Raw genomic sequence first — 12,469 nt, forward strand, 5'->3', positions numbered from 1 at the left:
AACAGTGGTCTTCCTACTAGGACACACCACCTCAGTGTTAACAGTGGTCTTCCTACTAGGATACACCTCCTCAGTGCTAACAGTGGTCTTCCTACTAGGGCACACCACCTCAGTGTTAACAGTGGTCTTCCTACTAGGACACACCACCTCAGTGGTCTTCCTACTAGGACACACCTCCTCAGTGCTAACAGTGGTCTTCCTACTACACCACCTCAGTGTTAACAGTGGTCTTCCTACTAGGACACACCACCTCAGTGTTAACAGTGGTCTTCCTACTGGGACACACCTCCTCAGTGTTAACAGTGGTCTTCCTACTGGGACACACCACCTCAGTGTTAACAGTGGTCTTCCTACTGGGACACACCTCCTCAGTGCTAACAGTGGTCTTCCTACTGGGACACACCACCTCAGTGTTAACAGTGGTCTTCCTACTGGGACACACCGCCTCAGTGTTAACAGTGGTCTTCCTACTAGGACACACCACCTCAGTGTTAACAGTTGTCTTCCTACTAGGACACACCACCTCAGTGGTCTTCCTACTAGGACACACCACCTCAGTGTTAACAGTGGTCTTCCTACTAGGACACACCTCCTCAGTGTTAACAGTGGTCTTCCTACTAGGACACACCTCCTCAGTGTTAACAGTGTTCTTCCTACTAGGACACACCTCCTCAGTGTTAACAGTGGTCTTCCTACTAGGACACACCACCTCAGTGGTCTTCCTACTGGGACACACCACCTCAGTGCTAACAGTGGTCTTCCTACTGGGACACACCACCTCAGTGTTAACAGTGGTCTTCCTACTGGGACACACCGCCTCAGTGTTAACAGTGGTCTTCCTACTAGGACACACCACCTCAGTGTTAACAGTTGTCTTCCTACTAGGACACACCACCTCAGTGGTCTTCCTACTAGGACACACCACCTCAGTGTTAACAGTGGTCTTCCTACTAGGACACACCTCCTCAGTGTTAACACTGGTCCTCCTACTAGGACACACCTCCTCAGTGTTAACAGTGTTCTTCCTACTAGGACACACCACCTCAGTGGTCTTCCTACTGGGACACACCACCTCAGTGTTAACAGTGGTCTTCCTACTGGGACACACCACCTCAGTGTTAACAGTGGTCTTCCTACTGGGACACACCACCTCAGTGTTAACAGTGTTCTTCCTACTAGGACACACCACCTCAGTGTTAACAGTGGTCTTCCTACTGGGACACACCACCTCAGTGTTAACAGTGGTCTTCCTACTGGGACACACCACCTCAGTGTTAACAGTGGTCTTCCTACTAGGATACACCACCTCAGTGTTAACGGTGGTCTTCCTACTATTTGTATTGTATTATACAGGGTGCATTTGGAAATGAGACCTAGGTCTCAATGTCTTCCCTGTCATAATTTTTTTTTTAAATAAACATCATTTGTATAAATTTGCATAAAATAACTCAGTAACATTAACTCCTGAACCTGTTACATGCTTTTTCCATTGGACGTTAGCACGTCGGGCGACCTGATTGGCCCCTCCCCCCTCGTTAGTCAGTATGTGTTATCCCCGCCTGTCATCTCGTTAGTCAGAAGGTGTTTCCCTGGTGATATTTAAGAGCAGCTGGCCCAGTGCTCCAGGTGGTATGAGAGATGTTGATAAACCCAAACTGTCTGTCTTGTATCTCCCCAGGTTTTGGTTTGGTTTGCTCCACTTATTTTCCCTCCATATTATACGTTAGTGTGGGTTTTTGTTTTCGTTTGCCTTGTCTGAGGTAGATTTAGTAGGCACTCATGGTGGGTGTCATTTGGATCCCACTTTCTCTCACCCCCCCTGTGTCTTTCAAAACCCTACCTGATATTTTATTTGGGGGGAAAACGTAACAAACCGTTTACCGAAAAACTTTCACATGCTCAGGCTATCCTAAATTCAAATTCTTTCACTTTTTTAAATCAACTATATAACTTATAAAATATGCAGACATTAGCATTAACAAAAATAACTCAACAATAGTAACTTTTCAAATGCAAATTCTTTTACTTTTTTAAATATCAAACATTTAGTACTGTGTGTTGAAATCCAGGTTACCTGTCCAGAGGTGTGTGCATGTGTGTGTGTGTATGTATGTGTGTGCATGTGTGTGTGTGTATGTGTGTGTGTGTATGTGTGTGTGTGTATGTGTGTGTGTGCATGTGTGTGTGTGCATGTGTGTGTGTGCATGTGTGTGTGTGCATGTGTGTGTGTGTATGTGTGTGTGTGCATGTGTGTGTGTGTATGTGTGTGTGTGCATGTGTGTGTGTGCATGTGTGTGTGTGCATGTGTGTGTGTGCATGTGTGTGTGTGCATGTGTGTGTGTGTATGTGTGTGTGTGCATGTGTGTGTGTGTATGTGTGTGTGTGCATGTGTGTGTGTGTGAACTAATGATTATGTGAGTTCATGTTCACTCAATAACATGGTGTGTTTATCTAACGAGCCATTTAGTACAGGTCATTACCTCTGGATAATGTAATGAGGAGGAAGTGTGTGTGTGTACACGCTTTGCGTGTACAGTAATCAACCCAAATCTCCAACTAAAACGCTAACTCCTGCCTTGACTGGGGTTCCTGAATTACTCCATGGTTTGACGTTTATGTTGTGCCACGTGTTTTCCGAAACTTAGCTGTCAGTCAAAAGCTGCAACAAAAAAAAGTGAAACCAAAATGTGAGTCTATGCATTCATTCTGTTAAAGGTTAAGGTTTGGATTAAGGCTTAAAACTACAAAAACATCACGCAACCTTCCGATCCTGAGTTTGTGGCTTAAACCCTCCCCCACCACCCCCAGCCCCATCCACAACGAAAATAGCAAGCCTGTTAGAAGATAACAGGCGCTCACGTTGTTGCCCCTAAAGGACGGCATAGCTTCCACATTTGGGCCAGGTCCAAACGTGATCTGGTACCTGCAGAATCAGCATCTCCTGGCATAGTCCAAAAGATAATGGGGAAAAGTAGTAGTGGTGACTGTGTGTAGTGGAAACCAGATACAGAACATATCTGACCCTCATATTCTCATAAATATTTCACCCAAGCAAGGTTTTACGTCTGCCATTTTTCTTGTGTACATTCCTGTAGTAGTGGAAGGTGGAGAATATTTGCTTACTCCGAAGTGTTGAGTTATGATTTCATCACATCAGACTTCGAGGATTTCATAACAGAGCTTAACTTTTCAGACGGGGGGGGGGGGGGGGATTCCAACCTGAGTTATGCACGTGGTTAAAAACAGTAACAGAGACATATTCCATCTTCTTTCCATTGTACACACGCGTCAATAGTCAAGCTCCAACTACTCCAGGAATTTTAATCTTGATCTTCTTAGCCCCAACTTCCACAGAAACTCCAGAAATCACACCCGTGATTGTTGCCCTGCAGTCACCTCTCTCTCTCCTTGATTCTGGTGAGACACAAGGCAGTCATCTCTCTCTCTCCTGGATTCTGGTGAGGCACAAGGCAGTCACCTCTCTCTCTCCTGGATTCTGGTGAGGCACAAGGGAGTCACCTCTCTCTCTCCTGGATTCTGGTGAGACACAAGGGAGTCACCTCTCTCTCTCCTGGATTCTGGTGAGACACAAGGGAGCCACCTCTCTCTCTCCTGGATTCTGGTGAGACACAAGGCAGTCACCTCTCTCTCTCCTGGATTCTGGTGAGACACAAGGGATTCACCTCTCTCTCTCCTGGATTCTGGTGAGACACAAGGGAGTCACCTCTCTCTCTCCTGGATTCTGGTGAGACACAAGGCAGTCACCTCTCTCTCTCCTGGATTCTGGTGAGACACAAGGGAGTCACCTCTCTCTCTCTCTCTCTCTCTCCTGGATTCTGGTGAGGCACAAGGCAGTCACCTCTCTCGCTCTCCTGGATTCTGGTGAGGCACAAGGCAGTCACCTCTCTCTCTCCTGGATTCTGGTGAGGCACAAGGCAGTCACCTCTCTCTCTCCTGGATTCAGGTGAGGCACAAGGCAGTCACCTCTCTCTCTCCTGGATTCAGGTGAGGCACAAGGCAGTCACCTCTCTCCCTCCTGGATTCTGGTGAGGCACAAGGCAGTCACCTCTCTCGCTCTCCTGGATTCTGGTGAGACACAAGGAAGTCACCTCTCTCGTTCTCTCTCCTTGATCCTGTTGCCATCTCTTTCTTCACCATCTTGGCAAACATCAATTGGATCTGCCAGGTACATCAAACAGCACTCCTACTACAAACTGTGAAGTAGTTGAGTCATGAGCAGTAGGCTTGCTAGACTGCTGGTTTAACTGATGTTAGCTAGCTCTTAGTGACTGTAGCCCATCCAGTATTCTCATCACCTTCATTCTCATCTTTGCTAGCCCCGTCGGCAGGGTAGCCTAGTGGTTAGAGTGTAGGGGCGGCAGGTAGCCTAGTGGTTAGAGTGTAGAGGAGGCAGGATAGCCTAGTGGTTAGAGTGTAGAGGCGGCAGGATAGCCTAGTGGTTAGAGTGTAGAGGAGGCAGGGTAGCCTAGTGGTTAGAGTGTAGAGGCGGCAGGGTAGCCTAGTGGTTAGAGTGTAGAGGCGGCAGGATAGCCTAGTGGTTAGAGTGTGGAGGAGGCAGGGTAGCCTAGTGGTTAGAGCGTAGAGGCGGCAGGGTAGCCTAGTGGTTAGAGTGTAGAGGGGAGGCAGGGTAGCCTAGTGGTTAGAGTGTAGAGGTGGCAGGGTAGCCTAGTGGTTAGAGTGTAGAGGGGAGGCAGGGTAGCCTAGTGGTTAGAGTGTAGAGGGGAGGCAGGGTAGACTAGTGGTTAGAGTGTAGAGGGGAGGCAGGGTAGCCTAGTGGTTAGAGTGTAGAGGGGAGGCAGGGTAGCCTAGTGGTTAGAGAGTAGAGGTGGCAGAGTAGCCTAGTGGTTAGAGAGTAGAGGTGGCAGAGTAGCCTAGTGGTTAGAGTGTAGAGGAGGCAGGATAGCCTAGCGGTTAGAGTGTAGAGGTGGCAGGGTATCCTAGTGGTTAGAGCGTTGGACTAGTAACCGGAAGGTTGCAAGTTCAAATCCCCAAGCTGACAAGGTACAAATTTGTTCTTAACTGACTTGCCTAGTTAAATAAAAGGGACAAAATAAATATTAAAACTCAGCATCCGCCATTTTCTCTAGCGCCCGAAAAACAAAGATATTTTGTATGGATTTCTGTTTTATTCTTAATAAACGCACTGCCGCTCCCCAAATAAAAACCCCAAGTCACACAATCAAAATATTTGGCTGCATTTGGCCCTGGTTGTAGGTGTGTTTGTGTTTGTGTTTGTTCAGAGCTGAAATTCAGAAAGACGGAAGGAGGAGCTTCCTTCCTAAAGACACAACTACAAAGAAAAGGACACGTTTTATTAGAAATGTCATAAATAAAAAACAAAAACAAATATTTGTATAATTTAAAATACTGCATATGAAGTTCAATATGGCCAAAAACTGGAACAGACATGATACCAAACAGGATAGTCAGCCATTCTAACATGGAGACAGAAATAATCTTTACAGCCATGCAAAACTCCTGACAAAAATACATTTTCAGTTTGAGACACACACACACACACACACACACACACACACACTAGAAATGCTGGAGTCGTGTTCAGTAGGCACAGCATGGAAGAAAACGCGCTGATGAACGTAACCCTGGTAAGTAACAGAACTACAGTATATTATGGAACATAATGATTGACCTTATGGCTACTGTCAAACATACACACGTCACACCATCTGCACCTCCTGGTACGTCTGCTGTTTCTGTTGGGGTGGACATCTATTTCTCTTGTACCTGGAACAGTAGGAGCAGCCAATGACACACAGATACAAACAGACAAACAAACACAGGACTGGTGGGAGGAGCTATAGGAGGATGGGCTCAATGTAATGGCTGGAACGGAATCATTGGAACGGAATCAAACATGTTCCATATGCTTGATAACGTTCCGTCTCAGCCATTACAATGAGCCATCCTCTAGCTCCTCCCACTAGCTTCCTCTGACACAGACGCATGCTCTCTCTCCCCCACTGTCTCTCACCATCGGCAGAAGAAGTAGAAGGCTCCAGCGATGCCTACAAACAGAAGGCCCCCACATACCACCATCAGGATGACATGCTCTTCTTTCATTGGCTGAAACACCATCTCCAGGTGAGCACACCTGGGCCCGTAGTAACCCCTCTCACACCTGGAGAGAGAGGAACATGAGTCACGCAACCCCTCTCACACCTGGAGAGAGAGGGACATGAGTCACACGCGCACACACACTCCATCCCATTACTGAGCACCCCCACATTACAGAGCTCTAACACACACACACACACACACACACCAGGTAAACTACACCTTTATATGTATGTGCCAATAAATCATATAATATTTGTTCTCTCTTACTTGCAGTGGTGTTCGTTGAGATCCAGCAGTAAGAGACATTCTCCGTTGAGACAGTAGCTCTCCAGATTGGAGTCACATTTGCGGATCATCACCTTCTCCATGTGAGGACGGGACTGCTCCTGGTCTGGATAAAAAACACCAATAACCAACCAAATATTTAGATATTTCTTTTAACTATATACTATGTCAGGTCAGTAGTAGCAGTCAAGGAAGAGGGTCTACCTGCTGTTGTTCCTGCCTCACAGTGGGAGCAGGGGGGGCTGGTTGGGGCTGGCTGTGTGGAGGAGAGGACATCTGTAGAATGTACATCAGGCCAGACTAATAACAGACCTGTGTGTCAGAGACAGAACAAAATAAATACCCTTTTAGCAAAGCAGTTGTCCCCTCCGTCCTTCACCCCACGGGCCACGGCAGTTGTACCCTCCACACCACCCCACGGCAGTTGTACCCTCCGTCCTTCACATCACCCCACGGGCCACGGCAGTTGTACCCTCCATATCACCCCACGGGCCATGGCAGTTGTACCCTCCACATCACCCCACGGGCCATGGCAGTTGTACCCTCCACACCACCCCACGGGCCATGGCAGTTGTACCCTCCACATCACCCCACGGGCCATGGCAGTTGTACCCTCCATACAACCCCACGGGCCATGGCAGTTGTACCCTCCATACAACCCCACGGGCCATGGCAGTTGTCTAATCTCTACTTAATGTCATCCTGAAACTCTTAACGGATTGAGTTGAATTAATGTTTTATTTTACCAGGCCAATTAAATAACTTACTGTTTACAATGATGGCCTGGCAATGACCGTTACTGTGCCCAGCCTGTCATTCTATCCACATGACGGAGGAGAGGAGTTGATTTTGTGAAGGTGCCTGGCACAGACTGGCAGTGGTCAGCATGCCAAGCTCCATGCCAAGCTCCATGCCAAGAAGATGGGGTATTGGGTTGTCAAAAAAGGCCCCGGTGTTAACATGGATGCCAGTCTATTTCTGCCCTCTTACAAACTCCTGATGAAATTGTCACGTTTAGCATGACAAGATATCTAAACAGACTTGTACAGTGGCTACCCCGACACGGCTCCGTTTGTCAACGCCACATTCCTGAGACATGACTTAATGACGCAAGGTTAACGTCTCCATCCCCAAGGCACCAAATATGCAGGTTGGCATTCATTGGGATGACTCGTGTACTGAAGGTATCTCTGTAGATTGGTCACTAGCTGGCACTGCCACTAAGTCACAATATCTGATTTTAAATCTAACCTTAACCACATTGCCAACCTGAATGTCTAACCCTACATTTCTGATTTCATTCATTGTTAACGATATAGAAGGGCTTCCAAGCAACAACGCACTTGATTGGAAACGGATCATTTGACAAAAATGGATAAGACATCTTCCTGGTAGATCCCCAGGAAGAGGGTTGGACTGAAAACCTACAGGACGGTAGATCCCCAGGAAGAGGGTTGGACTGAACCCCTACAGGACGGTAGATCCCCAGGAAGAGGGTTGGACTGAACCCCTACAGGACGGTAGATCCCCAGGAAGAGGGTTGGACTGAACCCCTACAGGGTGGTAGATCCCCAGGAAGAGGGTTGGACTGAACCCCTACAGGGTGGTAGATCCCCAGGAAGAGGGTTGGACTGAACCCCTACAGGGTGGTAGATCCCCAGGAAGAGGGTTGGACTGAAAACCTACAGGGTGGTAGATCCCCAGGAAGAGGGTTGGACTGAAAACGTACAGGACGGTAGATCCCCAGGAAGCGGGTTGGACTGAAAACCTACAGGACGGTAGATCCCCAGGAAGAGGGTTAGACTGAAAACCTACAGGACGGTAGATCCCCAGGAAGAGGGTTGGACTGAACCCCTACAGGACGGTAGATCCCCAAGAAGAGGGTTGGACTGAACCCCTACAGGACGGTAGATCCCCAGGAAGAGGGTTAGACAGCCCTGCCCTAGATATACAGTGGCAGTCAAAGGTTTGGACACGCCTACTCATACAAGGGTTTCTTTACTTGTACTATTGTAGAATAATAGTGAAGACATCAAAACTATGAAATAACACACATGGAAACATGTGGTAACAAACAACAAAGAAAAAAAGTGTTAAACAAATCAAAATATATCTTATATTTGAGATTCTTCAAAGTAGCCACCCTTTGCCTTGACAGCTTTGCATTCTCTCAACCAGCTTCATGAAGTAGTCACCTGGAATGCATTTCAATTAAACAGGTGTGCCTAGTTAAAAAGTTAATTTTTTGGAATTTCTTTCTGTCTTAATGCGTTTGAGCCAATCAGTTGGGATGGTATACAGAAGATATCCCTATTTGGTAAAAGACCAAGTCCATATTATGGCAAGAACATCTCAAATAAGCAAAGAGAAACGACAGTCCAATTTCAAGAACTTTGAAAGTTTCTTCAAGTGCAGTCGCAGAAACCATCAAGCACTATGATGAAACTGGCTCTCATGAGGACCGCCACAGGAAAGGAAGAGCCAGAGTTACCTCTGCTGCAGAGGATAAGTTCATTAGAGTTACCAGCCTCAGAAATTGCAGCCAAAATAAATGCTTCAGAGTTCAATTATCAGACATAGCTCAACATCAACTGTTCAGAGGAGACTGCGTGAATCAGGCCTTCATGGTAGAATTGCTGCAAAGAAACCACTACCAACGGACACCAATAAGAAGAAGAGACTTGCTTGGGCAAAGAAACACGAGCAATGGACATTAGACCGGGAAAATCTGTCCTTTGTTCTGAAGAGTCCAAAATTTTGACTTTTGGTTCCAACCGCTGTGTCTTTGTAAGTCGCAGAGTAGGTGAACGGATGATCTGCATATGTGTGGTTCCCACCGTGAAGCATGGAGGAGGAAGTGTGATGGTGCTTTTCTGGTGACACTGTCTGTGATTTATTTAGAATTCAAGGCACACTTAACCAGCATGGCTACCACAGCATTCTGCAGTGATACACCATCCCATCTGGTTTGCGCTTAGTGGGACTATCATTGGTTTTTCAACAGGACAATGACCCAACACACCTCCAGGCTGTGTAAGGGCTATTTGACCAAGAAGGAGAGTGCTGGAGTGCTGCATCAGATTACTTGGCCTCCACAATGACCCGACCTCAACCCAATTGAGATGGTTTGGGATGAGTTGGACCGCAGAGTGAAGGAAAAGCAGCCAACAAGGTTAAGCTGGTTGAGAGAATGCAAAGTTATCGTCAAAGCAAAGGGTGGCTACTTTGAAGAATCTAAAATATATTTTGATTTGTTTAACCGTTTACTACATGATTCCATCGTTTTGATGTCTTCACTATTATTCTACAATGTAGAAATTAGTAAAAGAAAGAAAACCCATGAATGAGTAGGTTTGTCCAAACTTTTGACAGGAACTTGTAGACAATTTTGACTTTGCAGCTGGCCCATCTAGTGGAAAATGCTCAGTTCTGCCTCCAGGGCTAAATTCATGACTCTAAAACGTCAGCCTGCAACAAGAATAGAATATGCCTTCGTCAGACAGCCAGAAAGTATTGTAACCAGGTAACAAAATACAGTACCATAGTAGCTTAAACAATAGACAAGGTAAATATTCCTCTACTCTCCCTGTAACCATGGCAGCCAACTTTTTTTTTTCTCCAAACAGCTGAGTTGATGAGGCCAATAAAAACAGAGGCATTATGATTAATACCCGCTTGTATATACCCACACCATGGTTGAGTCAACGTTGTTTCCACGTCATTTAAAAAATGAAAATACGGTTGAACCAACGTTGAACAGACATTGATTTGACGTAGGAGCCCCGTGGGTAGGTTTGTTATGAGCAGAGAACACCGGAATAAATATATATATTTTTTTTAAATCACTGAATTATTGCAATGTTTGTTTATGTGTAAATTAATCCCATTACGGGTGGGTTGCCAACTGGTGATTTGACAAGAAAATGTAATTACATTTACTCATTCATTCAAATGTATAATGTCAGGTAGAAAAAGTCATCAGAAGTCACATTGGGTAAAATGGAATAGTGTGGATGCACAAGCCTTCTTGTATGTATAATTTATGCAGCCAGTCCCTCCCCATATTTCCATTTGAGACAGGAATGTCTCAGAGAAGCCATAGGTATGAGGAAGCACAATCACTTCTACAGTACACCATGCTCTGAGACGTGATGTATGTAGTCCCCTATGGCGTACATCACTGCATTCTTACAGGATTAGGCTATTTCAACTTTTCACACCTTAAAATGGACGATGTCAATTGACGCTGTGAATATTTCTCTATATCTATCCTTTTCTAAAAACAAGTCATTACAAAAAAAAAAGTGCGTAGCCAGTGAACATGTAATCACATAGGCTGAAGCGATTTGTTTTCTGACGCGCGTAATGGCTCAAGTTTGCGCCTCTCTAAATGACATTGTACTTTTACACAGTTGCTTTATACTTGTCCATTTATCTGAGACTAAATGTAACTTTTTTTTTAAATTTAACTGATGCCATTAACTCACCGAGAAATGAGAGCAGGATGGACGATTGTGGGTTCCTCATTGCTCTTTAGCGGTCGGAGATGGAGAGAGACCGGAGATGGAGAGAGACCGCAGCAGAGAGGATGGGCCGCTTTTAAGTAGGTCATGCAGGAAACCCTATCTGCGGGTAGACAGGTATGCACCTATCGCGGTGGACTACAGGCATTTCCGACCTGTCAAATAGATGTATTACCACGAAGGTTGTCTCGTATTGGCCTACGGGCTCAAAACCAGACTAACAACCACATTAGGCCTCTGCTGTTCCAGATGAAAAGACACTGTAAACAATCAGGTTTGGTTTAATACAGGGCGTGGACAGCCATCATGGACAACCTGCTTTGCTTTTATTCATAAACCCTTTACAAAAGGTTTTATTGGCCTAGACCTCCAGCATCATGTACGGTAAAGAGGGCACTAAAACTAGATCAAACGCTCTTAATGCCAAACCTGTAATTCAAAAGGTCCTTTTAATTTACAAAGAACTGTCAAATCTGGATTATTGTGTTATGTTTGATTACAAGGTTTGGTCTGGGAAGCAGGTGTTAGGATAGAAGATGTAGAATCTTTATTGTCCATTTGGTGAGATCATAGGCTTAATAAATCCACCTGAAGTCGACTGTCATTTTGAATGTTGAATAGCCTCCTGTGCGTTTATGCTATGAGATTAACCCTTTAGTGTACTGACTGCCGTTCAATCCCCTCTATCAGCCGTTATAACTTTGCACCTTTTCCATTGTGAAAGCAGCCTTTTTCTACGCATAAGAGGATCCGGACATGAAATCGTCTGTAAAACCGTGTGAGCTACAAACGAATATTTCACCAATATCGAAAGGGGAGACTCACGAGCGCGACAGTCGGTTGTTTGGCTCTATGACATCCATACGATTTAGGGGCAGTCGTCTGAACGCTTTGTAGCAGAAATCCTGATTTAGAAGAGGTCTTTTCACAAAATCGACTGTCCAGATCAAACCATGGGAGCTACAGACTAATATGTCACCCATAACAAAAGGGGATACGAACATGACGGTGTTCGTTGATCTGCTCTACAGGCAAACAAGCTTCAGGAGAGTCATCTGAATGTAACCCAGGACCCGGATGTCCAAATTGCAAAAAGTGAATAGGGGGTAAAATGAGCCAAAAATAACGTGACAAAACATGGGTATTTCCCCCCTGAGTTTTCTTATATCTCTCAGATGAGGGACAGACACTTCAAAATCTTGTTCCTTATTATACATTTTTTTGACTTGTCTGTTTTGCCTTTTCTGGATGAGTTATTCAATGTGTTTTTATGGGCTATAGCAGTAAAGGCCAAATTAAATTATCGCCCCCCCATAGGGTGACTAAAATTCTAAATGCTAAATCATAATGGCCATATTAAAACAATTCCATATGTTAGCTTAGTAGTTATTGTTATCTAAGGGCTTAGACAGGGGTTTTAAAGTATTTTAATATACATCTCTATAGCCTACTGTTTAACATCCAACTGCCCCACAAAGCCTTTACTGTGTGTGTGTGTGTGTGTGTGTGTGTGTGTGTGTGTGTGTGTGTGTGTGTGTGTGTGTGTGTGTGTGTGTGTGTGT

General features: G+C 45.4%; 1 protein-coding gene across 1 annotated transcript; it reads right to left on the reverse strand.

Annotated features, from left to right (window-relative positions):
- Nucleotides 1-5,312: 5,312 nt before the first annotated feature.
- On the reverse strand, nt 5,313-11,966 carry LOC109882477 (proepiregulin). Its single transcript, XM_031816659.1, is given in 7 exon segments — nt 5,313-5,766; nt 6,014-6,160; nt 6,367-6,490; nt 6,589-6,696; nt 10,872-10,917; nt 10,919-11,062; nt 11,733-11,966. Coding segments are annotated over 6 exon segments (570 nt in total). The 5' UTR covers nt 10,997-11,062; nt 11,733-11,966; the 3' UTR covers nt 5,313-5,699.
- Nucleotides 11,967-12,469: the final 503 nt, after the last annotated feature.

Source organism: Oncorhynchus kisutch, linkage group LG3, assembly GCF_002021735.2.
Source record: "Oncorhynchus kisutch isolate 150728-3 linkage group LG3, Okis_V2, whole genome shotgun sequence".
Taxonomy (NCBI): domain Eukaryota; kingdom Metazoa; phylum Chordata; class Actinopteri; order Salmoniformes; family Salmonidae; genus Oncorhynchus; species Oncorhynchus kisutch.